General features: G+C 40.5%; 1 protein-coding gene across 1 annotated transcript in view; it reads right to left on the bottom strand.

The window, feature by feature from the left end:
* syde2 (synapse defective 1, Rho GTPase, homolog 2 (C. elegans)) overlaps window positions 1–22479 on the bottom strand; it is a 75913-nt gene that overhangs the window by 6454 nt on the left and 46980 nt on the right. The window contains exons 7-8 of the mRNA XM_072438060.1: window positions 6805–6986; window positions 360–591 (exon numbers count right to left, since the gene is read on the bottom strand). Coding sequence (XP_072294161.1) covers window positions 360–591; window positions 6805–6986 — 414 coding nt within the window. The remainder of the gene's footprint in view (window positions 1–359; window positions 592–6804; window positions 6987–22479) is intronic.

Genomic DNA, 22479 nt, shown 5'->3' with positions numbered 1-22479 from the left:
TCAAATTTAATATACCAATAATCATGTGCTGTATCTCAATGACAATATTTAGACAATAATGACACAGTATTCTCACAATGCATCGGGAATGTGCAAAAACGTGTCTGTAAATGTCTTAGTTGAGGTTCAAGTACCAATCTAAGTGTGACTGGACCATACTTTTAACCACAAAAGGGCAGAAATATCACTTTATACCCTTGTTTGGAAGATTACACCAGAGGTTTCTGTCATTTTTAACTATTATAGATGATATACACTCGATATTCAAGTTTTGCACTTCTCCAGAACGTCATTATTCATTCTCCAACACATTTCCCGCCTCTTTTAAGCAGATATTGAGTTTGGACCGGACGGCTCACCTGGCCAGAGCTGCAGCAGGTAGTGCAGGACCTCGATGTGCTTCTTGAAGTGCAGAGCGCTGGCCAGCTCCTCCGAGTCGATGAAGACGCGGTTGGAGTGGCACGACGCCTCCTGACGCTGACTCAGCAACACGGGCCCAAAGCACACGGCCAGGTTCTGACACGTCATTTTGTTCACATCCTGGTACGACGCCACCAGCTTCAGGTGGTTCAGAAGCTTGTGCAGAGTCACCTGACAAAAGAGCAGACGTGACGTTAGCTTCAGGTCTTAAAGGTGCACCGCGTAACCTTTCTGGTGTAGGGCATGCCACCTCTTGGTCTCTATGGAGATTAGAGAGTCATTATTTATATTTTTTATGTGTTTAGTCGACTCTTGGGCTGTATGATTTAGAAGAATATCTTGTAGTTATTTTTTTGCAATTACCATTCATGATTTATGTTTCGAATTCAGTTAAAAGTTCAAGTTTTTGACCTGTTATACGAATACAGAATCCCACGCATTTCTGAGCAATATAAAGGTCTAAAATGCAGGGTTAGCAGTTGTTTTTGAATTTTACACAGTAAGAAATTGAAATTATGTTAGCTAAATTCTTGCAGTTCTTGAGATTTTCGAATTGCAGCTATTCAAATTGCAATGTTTTGTGATATATCCCGCAGTCGGCTACTCAAACGATCACTTCTGTTGTATATTCACATTTCTTAAATACATTTTAAACAGTTTGGAATATTGTGACTGAAGCTTCAAGATATAGAACATTTACAAATAAAGTTGAATATTTTTTGACATGTTTGTTAAAAAATGCCACTGTCTTTCATATAAAATGTCTTCTGGTGAAATGTTCCACAGTCTAGCATTAAACGTATTCATCGCCATGGGGACAAGCAGGTGGTGCCACTAGGTCAAGCCCGCTCAAACGCTTTTCTTGTCAATATATGCTTAAAAATAAAGAAACATACTCATAATGTGAGTATGTTTCTTGAAAAATACAATATTATTGTATTTTTTGGACTATACGTCGCACCTTTTTTCATAGTTTTGACCGGGGTGCGACTTATACTTATATTTATATACTTATACTCATACTCCGGAGCGTCTTATATGTGATATTATTTGTTATTTTCACACTTGCAACCACATTTCATACTCCAGTGCAACTTATATATGTTTTTTTCTTCTCTATTATGCATTTTTTGGCTGGTGCGACTTATACTGGTAAAAGGACGTCATTTCCGGTGAGTGTGTCGCGTTTTCAGAGCTGTTCGTTCTTAGAGCCTTTTACCGATTAATCCACGAATTATACACACTATTTACGCATCATATACACAAAGGTGAGCGTTTGATTTCTCCGCGAACAATCCGGAGCCTCAAACCGCTCACTTTTCAGTATTTCGTGGATTAAAAGCCCTCCTCACTCTCTAGCTCCAGCCTGAACTAGCCTAGCGTAGCCTAGCCGCTAGCGTCATGGCTGGATCTACCTTTACCTGTTTGAGCTGTCATATGTCGAGTCAGAACCCTGGCTCCTTCTCTGATGATAGGTGCGTGAAGTGCAGTGTAGTGGTAGTTTTGGAGGCCAGGGTTACGGAGTTAGAAGCGCGGATCCGCTGTTTAGAGGAGCTTAAGTCCAGTTATAGTTCGGTTTTAGCGCGAGGGCTACCGGACCGCGCTGCAGGGCGTAGCATTAGCATTAGCAGTAGCAGTAAGGCCGAGCTCAGCTCCTCAGCGTCTCCCGTGCAGCCGGGACCAGACCAGGAACAGAATAGGGACCAATTTGTGACAGTTCGGAGGGGACAAGGCGCTAAACGCCGAACCTTAGAGCAGCGTGAGCTTCACGTCTATAATAGGTTTTCTCCCCTCAGCGACCACACGCCCGCTGAACACACGAGAGAAACTCTTGTAATCGGGAGTTCTATTGTTAGAGACGTGAAGCTGCCAGCTGCTAGCGTTAGGTGTTACCCGGGGGCCAGAATGGGTGACATCGAAGGAAACCTTAGGATCTTAAAGCAGAGTAGGACCCATTTCCGGCGAGTCGTGATTCACGCAGGCGGTAACGACGCCCGGCGGAGACAATCAGAGGTGCTCAAAGTTCAAGTAGCCGCGGTGTGTGACCTAGCGAAGTCGATGTCAGACACTGTAATATTTTCTGGTCCCCTGCCCAATCGGATCAATGCTGAATTGTACAGCCGTCTCTCAGCATTCAACAACTGGTTATCCAGATGGTGCCCTCAAAACAACGTTGTCTTTATTGATAACTGGAGTGCGTTTTGGGGAAAGCCCGGGCTCATACGCAGGGATGGCATCCATCCGACTTCGGAGGGTACATCCCTATTAGTTCGGAATTTGACCGATAGTCTTAGTCGTGTTAAGTGACCATCTAGGGATGAGCCCCAGGTGCAGAGCAGCAGTTCAAGACGCTCCTCTGTCGCTGAACTCTCGCCCGTTCTGTTACATGTGAAGTGTTCAGATTCAAGACAGATAGAGACTGTGTGTGTCCCTCGTGTCCCTCGTGTCCCTCGTACAAATAATGCCAAGAAGTCACATCTCAGAAAAAATATTTCAGGCGTCAGACCAAATAACTTAAGGAAAATGACAATCACAAATGACACAAATACACAAATGAATAAACACGTAAAATGTGGACTGCTAAACATTAGAGCAATTTCCTCCAAATCGCTCTTAGTTAATGAATTAATTAGTGACTATAACATAGATCTTCTAGCTCTAACTGAAACGTGGCTTCAACAAGACGACTACGTCAGACTAAATGAGTCCACCCCACCCACCCATGTTAACTTTGAGACTGCCAGGAGCACAGGCCGAGGTGGTGGTGTGGCAGTGATCTCACACTCAAGCCTACTCATGAGCCCTAAAACTAACAATACATTTCACTCATTTGAAAGCCTCATGCTGTCGATCACATGTCCAAATATGAAAAACCAAAAACGAGTTTTGTTCATAGTTATCTACCGACCTCCTGGTCACTATTCAGAGTTTTTAACAGTTTTCTGACTTTATATCAAACTTAGTATTAGCCTGGGATAAAATAGTTATAGCTGGAGACTTTAATATCCACGTGAACATGAGTGATGACGCTCTCAGTAATGCCTTCAGCGCCTTGTTAGACAGCATTGGTTTCACTCAGAATGTAAATAAACCGACTCACACTCACAAGAACACTCTGGATCTTGTCCTAACGTATGGAACAGAGATTAGTGACCTCATTGTCCTCCCTCAAACCCCTATATTGTCAGATCATTTCCTAATTACCTTTCAGTTTATTCTTAAAGATCATCCAGTCCCACAAAATAAAGTTATAATGAAAAGGACAATATCTGAAAAATCTATCTCAAAATTCAAAGAAATAATAGAGCCAATATTCAGTGACATGTCATGTGATCCTGCTGAGAACAGCTTTAGTCCCAGTTTAAGTGATCAATTTGTCGACTTGACCATGAATTCTCTGAAGTCTGCTCTTGACGTTGTCGCGCCGTTAAAACAGAAGGTCATTAGGCCAAAGCGCGCCTCCCCATGGTACAACCAAGAACTGCGTTCACATAAACAAAGAGTTAGAAAGTTAGAGGGATTATTTCGTCGCTCTCACACAGAAGAATCCCTAAAAGCATGGAAAAGTTGCCTGCTGTCCTATAAGCAGGCTCTGCGTAAGGCCCAAACCAGATATTATTCAAATCTAATAGAAGTCAACAAAAGTAACACTAAATTCCTTTTCAGCACTGTAGCTAGGCTAACAAACTGTCACAGTGCAGTAGAGCCCTCAATCCCAGCTACACTTAGCTCTGATGATTTCCTCCTATTTTTTAACAATAAAATAAAAACAATCAGAGATAAATTAGATGGAATTACCCCCGCTATTAGCCCTGAACTAGCCCAAGCTGTAAATCTAACGTCCCATATAAATCCACCTGTAAACTTAGAAAGGTTCACAGCTGTTGATCAAGCAGAGATAACTTCAGCCATTATGTCCTCTAAAAGCTCAACTTAAACCTCTTCCGAAAAAGCCTAATCTAGATCCCGACCTATTGGTAAACTACAGACCTATTTCAAATCTTCCCTTCTCTCTAAAATTCTTGAAAAAGTTGTAGTAAAACAGCTTTGTCGCCACCTGCAGGACAATAACTTATTTGAAGTTTTCCAGTCAGGGTTCAGAGCCCACCACAGCACTGAAACTGCACTAGCTAAAGTCACAAATGATTTGTTATTAGTATTTGTTATGACGATGGACTGGTCTCAATCCTGGTTCTGTTGGACCTCAGCGCAGCGTTTGACACCATTGACCACAACATTCTACTGCAGAGGTTAGAATGTGATGTAGGTGTTGGAGGAACAGCCCTCAGCTGGTTTAAATCCTATTTATCTGATAGGTACCAATTTGTTAATGTAAACAAGAGCTCCTCACCAAGCTCTAAAGTAATTTACGGTGTGCCACAGGGTTCGGTACTCGGTCCAATTCTGTTTACTCTTTATATGCTGCCGTTAGGCAACATTATCAGAAAGCATGACATTAACTTCCACTGCTATGCAGATGACACTCAGCTGTATTTATCAATGAAACCTGATCAGAGCGATCAAGTAGACAGACTTAGTACTTGTGTGAAGGAGATAAAAACCTGGATAACACTTACCTACCTGCTTCTTAACTCTGAAAAAACAGAGGTCATTGTGCTTGGCCCTAAGCATCTACGAGACGCTCTATCTGAGCAGATAGTCACACTGGACAATGTCAGTGTAGCCTCCAGTTCTACTGTAAGAAACCTTGGAGTCTTATTTGACCGGGAGCTCTCATTTAAAGCTCATATAAATCAAGCTTGTAAAACAGCCTATTTCCATTTGCGCAACATCGCCAAAATCAGAAGAATCCTGCCTAAAAGCGATGCTGAAAAACTTATCCATGCATTTGTAACGACTAGATTAGACTACTGTAACTCCCTGCTTGCAGCGTGTCCTAAAAGCTCCATAAAAAGCTTTCAACTGGTTCAAAATGCAGCAGCAAGATTACTAACAGGAACAAAAAGAAGAGAGCACATTACGCCAGTGCTGAAGTCTCTTCACTGGCTCCCCGTCGAGTCTAGAATCAAATTCAAAATTGTACTCTTGACCTACAAAGCCATAAATGACATGGCCCCATCCTACCTCAAAGATGCTATAGAACCATATCATCCAAACAGAGCTCTTCGCTCTCAGAATGCCGGCCTTCTGGTGGTGCCAAGAGTCTCTAAACGTACTGTAGGAGGTAGAGCGTTTAGCTACCAAGCTCCTGTGTTATGGAATCAGCTCCCGACCCATGTTAAATATGCTGACACAGTCTCTTCATTTAAGTCCAGGCTTAAAACGTTCCTCTTCGAAATCGCTTATGGTCAGAGTAGTTAGGAACAGAAACATAAACCCACAGCTTTAGCTACGCTGCCCTAGGAGTAACTGTGCTGGGGGAAGTATGACAGCTTGAGCACTATCCTCTTCTTCTGACTACTTATGCTATCAAACAATATTTATATTTTAATTCCACTTGCAAACTGTTCACCGCCTTCTTTTTCTTTCTCTCACTCCTGAGGACCTGTAGACCCAGATGTCCCTCTCCTGGTGAAGTGGTCCCTGCCCTGTGTGGACGGTCCCTCATCTGCCTGAAGAGTGGGTCCAGTTCGCCTCCGACGGTCCCTCATCTGCCTGAAGAGTGGGTCCAGTTCGCCTCAGTCGGTCCCTCTTCTGCCTGAAGAGTGGGTCCAGCTCCAGTCTCCTCGTGTCCGTCTGTCCGTCTGTGAGAGTCGGATCTCTCCTTCACTGGAACTCCTCCAGGTTTCTACGCTTTTTTCCCAAAGAGGTTTTTTTTTGTAGTTTTTCCTGGCCGAGAAGGAGAGTCTAAGGACAGAGGACCCTGGGACATCGTCCCTCGCCACCACAGACATTGTCTGACTCCATCGCCACCACAGACATTGTCTGACTTCATCGCCACCACAGACATTGTTGATTCATTTCTCCCTGTGGCCCTCAGAGGCAACTGTTGTTGTGATTTTGGGCCTTACAAAAATAAATTGATTTGATTTGATACTCCGGAAAATACGGTAATTGAACTGATGCGAGATCGATACTGGAGGTTTAATGTCGTACTGCGGAACATTTCTGGCAACGCAGTAACATCTCCGTGAGGTAAAGCATGCGGCGGACCCCCTACGACAAAGGTTACACAGTACAGCTTTAAATTAGAGTCAGTACTTTGTGTAAATACAGAATGATTGTATGTTATTCCGTCAGTATTTGCTTTCTCTTTGTGACATTATCATTAAGCGGTGGGGGAAATGACAGCGGTGTTTTTTTTTGCGCGCCACCGCTAACAGTCTCTAATGCGACACTACTGCGCTACTATAATAACAGTACTCATTGATAGGATTATCGTTACGGCCTGTCATTATCTGCGGCACGATTCCTCTTACTCACCCTCTCGATGTCGGGCAGGATGTCCAGCAGCCCCACGGTGTGTTCCGAGTCCGCTGGGTCGTTCTCGCAGCCCGAGGCCCCGATCCGCAGGGGCCGCAGCGCCATGGAGTCCAGGACCGCTTCATACAGCGGCTTGTTGATCAGGGGGAAGGGCAACTCGCGCAGGTAGTCCTTCAGTACGCCTGTGAACAAAGAGCAGCACATGAGACATACATTCATTTGTCTTTTCATTATATACAGTAAAAATAACATGTATGACTTCATTTGTCCATACAATAATGTGTGTTTAATTGCACCTTTAAAAGTAGATAAAGGAAAACCAAGTCTATTTAACTTCTGGTAATGTTTTGTACTCTTGCATCTTGATTCTTTACTATAATCTGTCAAAATTAAGTTGTATTTTACAGACGCACCATCAAATAAATGGCAAAAGAATGTTTTTTTGTCTTCCTCAAACCTCCTCTGTCCCACCATTATTTTAATCACCAGAAAAGGGATTAAAATAATACTAGAACAGAAAAAATAGGCAAATAATATACAATAAATACAAATAAATGTAATCATGGCTTCTTTCTTCATATTGCTTGACCACAATTTTCAATCAAATTTTCCTTTTTCTTATTAAAAATACACATATGTGGCTTTTTTTTTTACTAAACAATACAGCCGTTTAATTGGTGCCATTTAATAGAATAAAATATCAAACGTCCTCCTCCAAAGTCTGATCTCTGCTCCAAACCACACGCTTTCACACACGCAGAATTGGCCGTAGATCTCTCAATTAAAACGTTGATCACTGACGATTTGAAACTACTGGAATTTGATACTATTAAAATGCTATTACGGTAATTGAACAGCCCCGAGCGATTATCATATTAAACCTAAAATACTGCTCTTTGATGGCCGCAGTCTCACACCTGTGACTTCACACACAAAAGCGCAGAGTAAACATGAAACCCAGGCCGTCTGTCTACGTTAAGCCTCTGGACTATCACAGCCCTGTCTTTTCATCAAACGGCGAGAAGGAAACAAATACAGGAATAAAAGCAGCTGGCAGCGGGACAGCTCTTTGTGGTGAGTGTCTCGTCTTTGAGAGTGGTTTACACGGCGGCTGCAGGCTCTGGCCCCGTGCCTAATGTATTTCACTTTGCTATGTTTTTATCGCTAAAAGAAAACGCATTCTTCATTCGAAAACGCATTCTTCATTCAAAAAATGCATTCTTTGTGTCGCCTCTCCACAGTTCTGACCTGTATTTGGTCTGGTTGTGCCACCAAACCGCTCAATTCCATAGAGGACTGACTTAATGCTGTACGGTGGAACGTTCTAAGCAAAGTGATATGTATATATGAGATATGCAGGTGAAAAGAAGCCTTGAGTCCAGGACAATGTGAGTGACATGTTTGTTGTGTGATGTGTTTGTTATTGTCTGGAGGGTTAAAAAACGTTTGCTCAAATGTGCATGAATCAGTGACGAGGAAAGGAAGTATTATAACGTAACATAAAAATTTACAAAAAAATTCCCGTTTAAGAACCTCTCTGTTGAAAATGCCACTGCACGAGTTTGAAGTCACAAGGACAATCCTTTCGCCTTGAAGTATCTGGAACTAGAAACCATTTTGGAACGCAATATTCTGTCAATAAAAAGTACCGTATTTTCCAGACAAGTCGCACCTTTTTTCCATAGTTTTGGCCAGGGTGCGATTCATACTCCAGAGCGACTTATATGTGATGTTATACGTTATTTTTACACTGGCAACCGCATTTCACATGTTGATTATTTTCACACTGCCAACCACAAGAGGGCACTCTCGGCTCTATGCGACGCAGAAGAAGAATCTGCACTTCCTCTACCTCCGGAGTTTGCGAAGTTGTTTAGAAGTGACACAGAGGAAGAAGAATTCCATTGATCTAGTGATTTAGTGATAAATTTCACCCAAAAACGCGACTTATACTCCTTAGATATGTTTTTTTCTTCTCTATTATACATTTATTGGCTGGTGCGACTTATAGTCCGGAAAATACGATACCAAAAATGAGTTAATGTATCTTGTGTTATCTTGAGGAGTTTTCCGTTTCACTCCACGCTATTCTGCTATTTCGAGTGGGCAACAGTGAGGATCTCAATAATCCTCAGAGCAGAGAACACAGAGCTCACTTTAACGCGCTCACAGTTTAATCCTAATCAGCCTCTAATCTGTTTTTAAAAGCAGCCCTAACACATTTACTTGACTAAAAACACCCGCCATTTCACACAAACGAGAGCTTCACAAGAGCGCCTGCGTCATGATAAAATCGTTTCAAGCACAACATATTATTTCTTTAAACATTAGTACAGAAGACTGATTTATGCCACTGATATTTCAAACCCTGCCTACTGCATAAACACCCCAGTAAATTCTTTTCCAAAAAAAACATAAACATGAGCTCTGATATACAAAGAATATACACAAATATGCAAAGAAACGCAATTCAATGACTAAAATCAATCAATCAATCAACCTTTATTTATAGAGCCCTTTACAACACTCAAAGTGACCGAAGTGCTTCACAATAAAATCAAGGCAATACAAAACATAGAACTAAATAAAAACAAACTGTACAAAATAAAGTGTGTAAAAGTGTGATAATATTTCAAATGATACTGAAGAAAAACATGATGTACTATAAAGATTGACCTGTAAAAATATAGTTCCTTCTGTCGTTTATTGAAGTTGATATTCTTAATTATTGTTAAAGGCCTCTTTACAAAAATGTTGACTTTAAACACAGGATTAGTCAGAGAAAGCAAACATATTTAGTCTAGTGTTAAATTACAAGGCTCGGATTATCATTAGCCTCACACTCAAAACAAACTAAATGTTATCAGAAGATCAAGTGAAGCGCCAAAGCAGCTTTCACACACTTTTATCGTAAAGTGTTTTTGCAGCCTCACTTAGTAGGAGAGCTATTTCAGTGCCACATAATGTTTCCTCGCAGTAGCTCTTTAGGCGACAACAACATAACATGCAGTGGTTGTTACTACGGTACATGATAACAGGTCAACGCACAAAGCATCAATAATTAGCGGTTGAAAAGTGTTCGGTGACAACTGCAGTTTGGATTTCAACGCCGGCTCGCACCCGCTCGCACCCGCTCGCACTGGCTGATATGACGGCGCATTCCTGGGAGAGTGAGTGGTGCCTCTGAATAAGGAAACGACATGCCAAAGACTTTCCCCCCCGCCCGCCCGCCCGCCCTGCACTGAGCAAACGGACAGCTCCAGTCAGCGGGGTCGTAGTCTAATGCCAAACGCACACACAACATGCACTGTCCCTGCTGTTAGTAATAAAGAAGACAGATTGTACTTCTTCTGGCATTAAGTGATAAACAATCGCCTTATTTTTACATAATGTTCATTGTTATTGTGTCAGTATTTCTCGAAAATGACTTGAAGCTGCATTACACAAAAAAGCACAAAAGAAAGGGTTCAAATTGGTACATTGTTGGTACATTGTTAGTATTCACATGCATCATTTTGTCTCAAAGTGCTGCGCTTACAAGATACTCACTATACAATATACATGTTTGTGTTTGTGTTTGTGTTTGTTGCCGGACACCTGAATTTTAGATGAAACTTAATTATCTGCCTCTTAATCCTGAGGTAATTGTACTTGGCCCTAAACGTCTGCGAGACTCTTGCCTAAAATCGATGCTGAAAAACCATCCATGCATTTGTTACAAGTAGATTAGACTACTGTAACTCCCTACTCACAGCGTGTCCTAAAAGCTCCATAAAAACTGGTTCCAAAGATTGCTAACAGGAATGTAGAGAAGAGAGCACATTACGCTGGTGCTAGAGTCTCTTCACTGGCTCCCTGTCGAGTTTAAAATCAATCAATTCAAAATCCTACTCCTGACTTAGCCATAAATTACATGGTCATTGTACCATATCATCCAAAAAGAGCTCTTGCTGGCATTCTGGTGGTCACAAGAGTCTCTAAAAGCACAGTAGGAGGTGGAGCGTTTAGCCACCAAGCTCCTGTGTTATGGAATCAGCTCCTGTCCATGTTAAAGAGGCCGACACAGTCTCTTCATTTAAGACCAGGCTTAAAACGTTCCTCTTTGAAATCACTTATGGTCAGGCCAGTTAGGAACAGAAATTAAAACCTACAGTTGTCCAGCTACACTGCCCTAGGAGCAACTACGCTGGGGGAAGTATGGCAGCTTGTGTTATATTATAATTTTGAATTATTTGTCTCCTTTATACCTTCACAACTACGCTTCACGCTATAATCGGCTGTCGTGTGCCAGCATTTTCTCATATCTTGATCATTTTGGGGAGAAAAGCAGCCGCTTGATTTGTAAAAATGATTTCGCAGACATCTTTATGAATATCTTGCGGCTTCCTGATGTCAATCTTTGCTTCAACTTTCCTCCGATGATGAAAAATGATCAGCACACTTCATCGCCAGGAAACGGTTTGCCTGGAAGCATCTCAAACCTTATGTTTTATCTTTAGCTGACAAATGGAATGGCATTCTTGTTAAGAGTACGTTTCAGGACAACGTTATTGTACTTTACTAAAAACATATGACTTTCAATACATATTTCTGTGCCTTATCCCCCTTGCGTTTGTAGGGAAGGGCATCTGGTATGTTTAAAACCACATACGATTTGCAGTTTTAAGCCCGTGAGGTAAATGGACAGAAAGAATCATTACAATAACATACATTTAAACATGTACTACATTTAAATCTGGGTTGTGCAACTAATAAATACAAATAAAAATAAAATAAAAATAAATATTGGTCACAATTGTTGATTTCATCTTTAGTTCCTTCTGAAAAACTACAAAAATATGGCTTTAAATTACCGGTAATACAGTTCTTGCAGATAGACAGGCCTTTAAAATAAATCTGTAAATGAATACTTTTCAGGTGGCCACTACCTGCTTGTCTCCATGGAGATTTTTGACTATTGCTTTTCCATGGAACATTTAGATTTAATAAAGATTGACTTGGCAGGAGGATTACGTCAATCACAAGATCAGAAAATAGATAAAACACATATATATAAACTCCAACACTAAGATACAAGGATATAATCTAAGAATAAAACAATCAAAGAGTTATAAAAGAGGTGTAAAAGACATTTCATACTCCCATATTCATATTTATAGTCACTAAATGCATCTATATTGCTTTAACTTAATTACATGTGGTTTTATTGCTGAAACAAACATTGGAAAAACATGAATTATTTCTGAAACTTGTGGATTGAGCCTTGTCTCCATGGAGGTATTACTGCTTGTCTCTAAAGAGAGATACGTTTAATGCCATACTGTGGATCAACTCAGGCAAAGCAATAATATATCGATAATATCTCCTCCAGAAAGTTACATAGTGCACCTTTAAACATCTCCCTTTGTGTCACACTCCTAATTTGCAATTTTGCAATTACTATTCTATTTTCTGGTTTTGATGATATTGATGTCTAAAATTGTCCAAAAAGAATCAAAATGTACGACAAATAATGTTTTTATTCAGATAATATTACATTTTCTTTTCAAATGTGAAACACTGTTGGACTTGCTGTGCCTTAATTTGCCTTTATTTATGTTTTTCAGGCGTACTTTTGTGATTATTTTTCATTATCTATTTTATTATTATTATTTATTTGTTCTACTCTCTACTTTAATTTTTTTTTTTTAATAAAATAAAAAAATAATAATCTGAAACAATTCCCCCCTTTCTCACATGACAATAGTGCAACCACAGCCTACATTACTACATTACTGCATTACTTCAGTACTCCTTCACAACATTACTGCATTACTACAGTACTCCTTCACTGCATTACTGCATTACTTCAGTACTCCTTCACTACATTACTGCATTACTACAGTACTCCTTCACTGCATTACTGCATTACTACAGTACTCCTTCACTGCATTACTGCATTACTTCAGTACTCCTTCACTACATTACTGCATTACTTCAGTACTCCTTCACTACATTACTGCATTACTACAGTACTCCTTCACTACATTACTGCATTACTGCAGTACTCCTTCACTGCATTACTGCATTACTTCAGTACTCCTTCACTACATTACTGCATTACTTCAGTACTCCTTCACTACATCAGCGTCTTTGGGTCACTGAAAAGCGCTATATAAATAAAAGTTATTATTATTATTATTATTACATTACTGCATTACCACAGTACTCCTTCACTACATTACTGCATTACCACAGTACTCCTTCACTATATTACTGCATTACTACAGTACTCCTTCACTACATTACTGCATTACCACAGTACTCCTTCACTACATTACTGCATTACTACAGTACTCCTTCACTACATTACTGCATTACTTCAGTACTCCTTCACTACATTACTGCATTACCACAGTACTCCTTCACTACATTACTGCATTACTTCAGTACTCCTTCACTACATTACTGCATTACTACAGTACTCCTTCACTACATTACTGCATTACTACAGTACTCCTTCACTACATTACTGCATTACCACAGTACTCCTTCACTACATTACTGCATTACCACAGTACTCCTTCACTACATTACTGCATTACTACAGTACTCCTTCACTACATTACTGCATTACTACAGTACTCCTTCACTACATTACTGCATTACTACAGTACTCCTTCACTACATTACTGCATTACTACAGTACTCCTTCACTACATTACTGCATTACTTCAGTACTCCTTCACTACATTACTGCATTACCACAGTACTCCTTCACTACATTACTGCATTACCACAGTACTCCTTCACTACATTACTGCATTACTACAGTACTCCTTCACTACATTACTGCATTACCACAGTACTCCTTCACTACATTACTGCATTACTACAGTACTCCTTCACTACATTACTGCATTACTACAGTACTCCTTCACTACATTACTGCATTACTACAGTACTCCTTCACTACATTACTGCATTACTACAGTACTCCTTCACTACATTACAGCATTACTTCAGTACTCCTTCACTACATTACTGCATTACCACAGTACTCCTTCACTACATTACTGCATTACCACAGTACCCCTTCACTACATTACTGCATTACTACAGTACTCCTTCACTACATTACTGCATTACCACAGTACTCCTTCACTACATTACTGCATTACTACAGTACTCCTTCACTACATTACTGCATTACTTCAGTACTCCTTCACTACATTACTGCATTACCACAGTACTCCTTCACTACATTACTGCATTACTACAGTACTCCTTCACTACATTACTGCATTACCACAGTACTCCTTCACTACATTACTGCATTACCACAGTACTTTACTACAGTACTCCTTCACTGCATTACTGCATTACAACATTTCGCACGTGCATGACTTCAAGTGCAGTGTAGTGCTCGGGTCAGGAGTGGGAAGAAGCCAGTTCCATGTAAATCATTAGCCTGCATGAGTCACTGATTGTGTTTGGTGCTTTGACTCCTGGTGCACACAGGCCCGGAGTGTGAGTCACACAAATCCGCACAAGGTCAGACTGAGCAGGTGTGCGGCGCTGCAGGTGCACAACAGACGCCGTGACACACTGTGCGCGTTGGCCGTGGCATACTGAAGCTTGGCCCGCGACACAAACACCTGCTGCATATTAGGGCTGTCAAAAATCTATTCCAGGAGCTGCTACATGCTACATGCTAAAACTAGACTAAACTATATCAATATGCATTCACACTAGACCTTTTTGGGCCTAGTCTTAGTCCAGTTTGAATCCAAATGCAGACTTTGTTTGGTCGTGTTCTAGTCCTGGTTTAGTCCTGGTCTAGTAAGATTTAGTTCTGGGTTTTGTCCCAGTTTAGTCCCAGTTTAGATGTGGTGATTTGTGCAAGTGTGAATGCACCTTAAGTAAAAAACAGGAAAGGGAAAAAGTTGGTCTAAACAGTGAACTAATGCAATACAAAACACCTTTAATATAAATCTAAACTTTTATTCTCAAGCCTATCCCTTAATGCAACAGGTTTAAATTGGTTCCTACTTGTATGGATATTGATACATATACTTTACATTAACATAATCTATATTAAGATTACGTACAGTGCAACAAACATAGCCCCCGATTTTGCCAAATAACTCACAAATCCGCCCACCCCTGATAACAATAACCAATTACACTTACAAACTACGTGGATGTAAACATTTTCCCCATTCACTTGACAGTTCCAAATGTGCCACCAAACACTACAAGGCACACAATGCACTGGGGCACAGCTCTGCCCTCTGACCTCTTGTTCAAACAAAGCTGAGGGTCAGTCCTCTTGTGCGCGCCGCGGTCCTGCCTCGCCCGGGGAACAAACGGGGGTCTGTTCATGCCTGCTGCCCCTCCCTGTCCCGTCCCACACGTCCACCCGCCCTGCTCCCCCGCCCCCCCCCATGCCCCGCTCTTCCCCTCGCTCAGCACCAGCGCCTGTGCAGCTCCCGCCCCGACACATTTTAGGCAAACCAAACATGTCATGAATTAATTATTGTCAAACGATTAGATTTAAAAAAAAAAGCTTAGGATGGAATTTTACAGTAAAATCACAATTTGATGACAATTTGACTACTATTCATTACTGAGAACATGAACACTGATTTAATTCATAAATTCCCATTTTCTGACATGCTACTATTCCTCCAACTTTATGAAATCAAACTTTCTCAACAACAAAATCAAGTTAATGAGACAAAAACAGCCAGACTTTACATTTAGAAGTATATTTTTGAACTATAGATTGAATTAAAAAATAATACATTTTGATTCTATAATTGTCAATTATTATTTCTTTGTTGTCACGATTATTGATGACATCTCTACTAATCAGTGCATATTACATTTAAATTTACTGCTAAATATTTCAATAATGAACAATATATTATAATTAAATGTGTACAAATGCAAAAGTATATTGTGCTACGTTCTAAATTGGACTTGTTTGACTTAACCAGGCCAGCATTATAAATATGATTATGTTATTATGATTTATATTTTTTATTTTTTACAGGATCAACACAGTCAAATATAATTACAAGCTACATTTAGTAAAGCTAGTGCTAATTCTCACCTGTCGTCCCTGGTGTGGCTTTTCCCAACACATGTTTTTTACAGTTCAAATAGTTATGAAAGCACAATCTTTAAACCCATATTTACAACAGTGCAGTTTAAACATTTCAAAACTTCTCAAACACATAAACACATAATGCAATCATTACAGTTCTGAACAACTTTGGTTTGATTTTAACCAAGACATGAGCCTCGAAGTGAACAACTTAAGCTCTGTAAATGCGTCTCCAGTTCAATTACCTGGTCAATTAGTTCTTAATGATGTACCTGATAATATAAAAGTACATTTTAAATACATTTTTACTCTGTTCTAAGCTGTTGCAAAGTATTTAGTATAAGTCTATTTTTTCATCTTATTTATTTAACCCATCTTTTTTATTATTGCCTTATTTTCAATGTTAGTATTATTATTATCATTATTATTGTTGTTGTTGTCGCATCCATGGGTTGCACCTTATTGCCGAAACAAGTTCCTAGTTTGTGAATTGTCTCCGTTGTGGGACAATTTTGTTGACATTAAAAAAAGAATAGGAAGTGTTCCATGTGCATCGGTGCTTAACTGAGCTGGAGCTATTTCAGACTCAGCTCTGAGGTCTGGGAATGATTCAGAAAAGCATCTTAAATTAGAATCTGTAGTGTCACTGGGAAAGATTGTAGCCACTGAAAAATGTTTACCGTACCTTCCGGACTTTGTACATAGTTTTGGCCGGGGTGCGACTTATACTCCGGAGCGATTTGTATGTGATATTATTCGCTATTTTCACACAGGCAACCGCATTTCACGTGTTGATTATTTTCACACTGACAACCACAAGAGGGCGCTCTAGTCTCTAAGCGACGCAGAAGAAGAATCTGAACTCCCTCTACCTCTGGAGTTTGTGGAGTTGTTTGGAAGTGACACAGAGGAAGAAGAATTCAATGGATTTAGTGATTTGGGGTAAAACTGATGCTTTGGTAAACTTGTTAGCATGTTCTTTATGCTATAGTTATCTGAATAACTGTTAATATGTTACGTTAACATACCAGACACTTACCACAGTTCATTGTCTGTGCGTCATGTAGCTGAAGGTGTTAGCGTTAGCATACGTACACCTATTCACCATGTTCTCTCATCTATTTTAAAATGCATTTCAAGATGGAATGTCAGCTCTTGGTCTTGGATTTTATCAAATACATTCCCCCCAAACATGCGACTTATACTCCAGTGCGACTTATAAATTGTAGTTTTTTTTCTTCTCTATTATGCATTTTGTGAGTTTTTGCAATATAATTTTTTTTTTTTAACTTTCTGTATCTTGTAAAACAGATAAAGATATTCAAAAGTTACTTATTTACTCCCAACAGTTTTAAATAAGAACCTTTAACATGACTGACATTGCATTATACATCACCCTATCGTAAAACATAACGCGCAAAGACCCTTCATACCAAACGGACCACCTCTCGGCCTGGACAAATTACAGTTCACAAACTATGTTCAGAAACACACCCACAGACACCTTTTCTGTCACGGCGCACAGGGGGCAATGGTCCCGCCCGTGTCTCCTCGGCCCGGGCAGGGTTCAGCTAATCCCCCCGACCGTGCGTGAGCCAAATACCATCTGTGTTTGTTCGGCAACAAAGGGGGCACTTGTTAATGACTTTCCATGTCTTCAGTGGAGGAGCCGTGGTGAAGGTCGAGACGTGGAAAAGGCACGAGAAGTGAAGGAACCAAAGCAAAGTAGGAACAATAATAATAAATATAGCCGCAAGCGGCAATGATCGGCCCTCGCCACGCCGCCGCCACGCCGCCGCCACGCCGCCGCCACGCCGCAAGAGGAGCCCTAATTGTCCTTTTATTACGCCTACTGCTGAATCTGTGACGCTGTCACATCTTCTCCCCTTTGTTTTACCATCAAAAAGCTATTTTATTTTGAATTCTTGGCAAAATGTGCGGCTTTGCCGCACAGACACCGTGACTCTTTGAATGAAAATGTGGATAACTTTTGATGGTCTTGAAGATGAGTCTCACCAAATTTCAGGTTAATAGGGCTGACGCCCTGGGAGGAGTTTGTGAAAGTCTAAAGTGTAAACATGAAAGGTTTCGGTCATCGTTACGGCAACGCCATAACAATTATGACATGAGTCATTGACTTTTTTGATGGGGATGCTAAAATTGAGTTGTGTGTCAAATTTCATATAATTTCGCAAAACTAAACATTTAACCTCCATATAAAATCTGTAGGGGGCGCTGTGGCGCCAAATGAATTTATTTCACTTCAAGTAGGTTTAGGGCAAAGAGTTTAACAACTGATTCTAATTTGACGCAATTCGGACTTTATCTGCGCAAACGGCAGAAATTTTAAATATGGGAGATTTCTGAAATTCTAGCTACAGTTTGCGGCTTCGCCGCTCAGAGACCGTGAGAGGTATCAATGTAATTTGGATAACTTTTGATGTCCCACTCCTCAGTAGCATTTTCACCAAATTTCAGCTTTTTAGGGCCAACGCCCTGGGAGGAGTTCGTAAAAGTACGACGTTTGGAAAAACTCCGAAGTCATGTTTAGCCATTTTTGAAGCAATATGGCCGACATTTGGTTGGGCGGACGGCATTGCCGTAATAATATTTTTTACTTCTCTTGTCACCATCTACCTCTGCGCCAAATTTCATGATTCTACGATCAGATTTTTTTTGGGTCATTTCCCATCTCTCAATGCATTTTTGGTACATTTGGTGGCGCTGACGCGCCAATTTTTTTTATTTTAGAAAAGGGAAATAGCCAGAATGTAGAGAGGCACGATTTTTAGAGGTGTGCAAATTTTTGTGACTTTTCGTCAATGTTCACTGGGTGAAAAATAGGGGGGTTGGTCCCGAGAAGAAGAAAGAAAGAAAGAAAGAAAGAATAATATTCCGATGCGAAAACAATGTTTCCCATTTTTCAAATATCATAAACTATACATTTTCGGAAAGCGCTCGCGCTTTCCTACCTCATGGTGTGGGTCCCTGGTCACTGACGGGTACTTTCGATAATTTTGAGTGGGCTCCGCCCACTTTGTGTTTTTGGCCCTCTATACAGTAATAATGTTCAATTTTTGCATTACATGCTTATATGCACGGAACATGCAAGAGATGGGGAACGTATTCGTGAGCTACTTAGCGCAAATGAGTGCTTTATATGGGGATGACGACCGCTTCGCGGTCGTCATCCCAATGTAAAGTGCTCGTTTAGTGCGAACTTTTGCACGGGCTTCGCCCGTTTACAACGGTAATGTTCCATTTTCCTACAACTAATTAGTATGCACGGGGCGTGCATGAGTGGAGGAGTGCGTTAGTGAGTGTTTGGAAGTGGGCGAGCGCTTCGCGCTCGATTTCGTGCGCACTACGTGCGCACTTTCGCAGCCGTGCTTCGCACGGCCTTACGAGATTAATAGGCCTCTCGCCAGCTTGTGGCGCTCGGGCCTAATAATGGTGAGAGGGAAGGGGTGGAAAACGAGGGTAACGGGTAGTTTAATGTCCGCAAAAGTACCCAGATTCCTTACTTCATATACTGTTGTGCCTCTATTCATTTACTTTCCTTGTGCTTTGGTGTGGCAGCGATTACGTTTTCCATTTAAGGCAAATAAAAGTTCTCTTGTTACTTTTACGTATCCATTATTGTGTCAGCTTCCATTACACAACGTTTGAATCAACAACCTAATTATAGCTAAATGTCATGCAGCGACCTTTTTATAATACTTATTCATTGAGTGTAAAGTTTGATGTATTAAGTATTTTGTCAATGTTATGGTGAAACAAAGACTAATTCCCATTACAATATACAATATACAATACATTTCAGGTTAAATATGAATTGCCACTGCTACTACTTTACGTCTACTGCTTTAAAATGTACTAGTACTACCACTGGTATTGTTACTACTTATTTTCAAGTGGCCAGTTTTAGAAGGATAATTCTCCCATAAATAAAAAATAAAAACATGAAATATATCTTTATATGCTCAAATATTCTCAAAAAACAAGAGAGGTTTAATAATATTGTGTTCTCAGGTTAATTTGGCCATTCATTTGTCACAAAACAGACAGCCCCACAAACAGTAACTAAATACTGCTAAATAAATGCATTGTAATAACTAACAATAATAATAATAACAACTAAACTTACTGTTACTGTTCTTGTACTTTGGCATTGCAACCCTGAAATTCCCCTGTTGTGATCTTATTTTACAGCAACAACCTCTACTAATACTCATTATCTTATTATTTATAATGTTATATACTACCCAACAACCACTGATACAACAATTACTACAGCTGGTATTGTTATTTTTTTTACCAGAATAGATTTAGACAGATTTTAAAGGATTATTTCTTCCATAAACAGGGAAACTGTTATTAGGAAATTCACAACTTTTGCTTCAGTATAATTTAAAAAAAACTTGAATTAACGTTGACCACGCTGTTGTACTAAAGCCAGACAGCATCACACACAGTAACTCCTCTAAACCAGCTCAAGATAACGATGTTTGTCTTGATTTGTCACAGTGGGTGGCTTTGCATTGTGGAACTCTCTTTCTTTCCTCTCAGTTGTGACTTGAAACAAAGGGACTTGCGAACACGTGTTTTGCAAGCTCTGAATTGAACTCTGACCTCGCCGTAATCCCTTTCACTACATCCGCTTTTAAATTAGGCGTGTGACACTCCAGTGCTCTCGGCTCATCAGTGCACCGTTCACTTATTAGCTCTTAGAGGAGAGGGCACATGCAGCTCACAGAGGGAAAGCCATCCAAACTACAACTTACATGATATTTTCCGTTAAAGGGTTCCGTCATTACTGGGTCGAACTTTTCCCATAAACGAAACTTTTTCCAACAATTTTGTAGCTAAATCCCAGATGGACACATTTTTTGTTCAAAACCTCTTGCTCCCTTCCCCCCTTTTCCTCTTCAGTTGCTTACTCTGCTCCATCTGCAACAGCAACTCCGCTTGGCAGGGCAAATTTAGGCAGCAAAGCAAAAACCAACAATCCGCATTGGTGCTGGGCCTTTTTTTCTCAGCCGCTCAACTGTTAACTGTGTTCTTTGGCCGGCCGTGCAAATGCAGGCCGATCAAAGCAGGCATGGTCGGACCAGGCCTGTGTAGGGCCTCTTCCCAAAACCAACAGCAGCCGCGCACAATGCCCAGGGGTTTCGGCGGTCTTCCTCTTTTTCGGTGGGAGAGCAGCGAGGAAAAATCATGACCAAGTCGTTTTCGGGGGCGACGCGATCCCCGCCCCCTCTATTTGTCGCTTGGCTGGACTGATTACTCAATGCAGTAGTGACACAGCCATTTGTTTAGCGTAAGGTGGGCTGTAACTCGCCGCGTCTATTTTCATTTAGTGTACAGGGAAGATGCAAGTTAAAGAAGATGCACGTTAAAGTGCCTCAGGTTGGACCACTCATTGAACTAAAATGCACTTAAGATAAATATATTTAGAATTTTGTTAAAAATTATATATTTTTTTAATCCCAGAATAGCAAATTTTTTTAGGTTTATAATTTAACTTCCTGTTTGTAATTGATGACATCACACTAGGAAATTACCCTGCAAACAGTGGTTAATGTCACATTTTTCAAAATTTGAAAAATAATATATGAGAGCGACTTTATTTTGTTGAATTCATGTTTAGAGAATGAAAAAAGTTGTTCCTTTGTGTAAAATATGCATTAACTTTGACTGGAATGAGTGTCGCTAGTGTGATGTCACTTCCTGTAATTTTCTGCAGAATCTTTCCAACGTTTTCTCCCCAAATACCTACTTGATTGGTGTACATTAATCATTTACATCTACATTAATCATGTATATGAATATGTACAACAGGTATATATAAAGTAAAAATGAGAAAACAGTAATAACCCGTCGTACGCACTTGAACGACACGGGACAAGCGTTTCAATCAACCCGCTCCACGTCAGAGCTCGTACAAAACACATAATTTAATCTTCGCAATCGCGTCGCGTTCAGGAAACTGGATACAGTATAATCCCTTTGCAAGCGTGAAACTTAAGGAAACATGTCTGAACTCAAAGGCTCAGACTGAAAGAATGGCCTGAATGTATGGCACGGGGCTGCATGTGTGGGCTTCCCCCCGGGGGCGCTGGTCTCTGCCGCTGACGGGAGGTATGCTTTCACCACCGCGCCGTTCTGACCTATCTGCAGAGACCGCACCAGTCCAGGCACGTTTGAAAAAGGACGTTCGTCGCCCCCGGATCAATACTTAATCTCCGTTTGCCCGTAGATAGATTAACAGGAGCGGGCTGCACACTCGAACTGCTCTTGGGAGGAATAGTTTGAAAAAGTTAAGTCTGCACTGTGTGAAAATGGATTTGGTTCTATAGTATGTTAGTAATCTGTCATTTAATTCATTGCACGTGTTTCTGTGGCTTGAAATTACATTAAAAAAACATACATTCTTACAGCGAGGCTCGTCACATTAACACATTTTGAAGAAGGGAACATTGCTGCAGAAAATATCACGAGAAAGAAATGATAATATTGAAAGTAAATGTCATGAAAATGTACGATATTGTTGAAAGACGTAAGCTGCAACCAATGAAAAGCAG

Source organism: Eucyclogobius newberryi, unplaced genomic scaffold, assembly GCF_026437365.1.
Source record: "Eucyclogobius newberryi isolate DKJ021-1_F unplaced genomic scaffold, fEucNew1.0.hap1 SCAF_9, whole genome shotgun sequence".
Taxonomy (NCBI): domain Eukaryota; kingdom Metazoa; phylum Chordata; class Actinopteri; order Gobiiformes; family Gobiidae; genus Eucyclogobius; species Eucyclogobius newberryi.
This window is presented reverse-complemented; position numbering and strand designations above follow the sequence as displayed.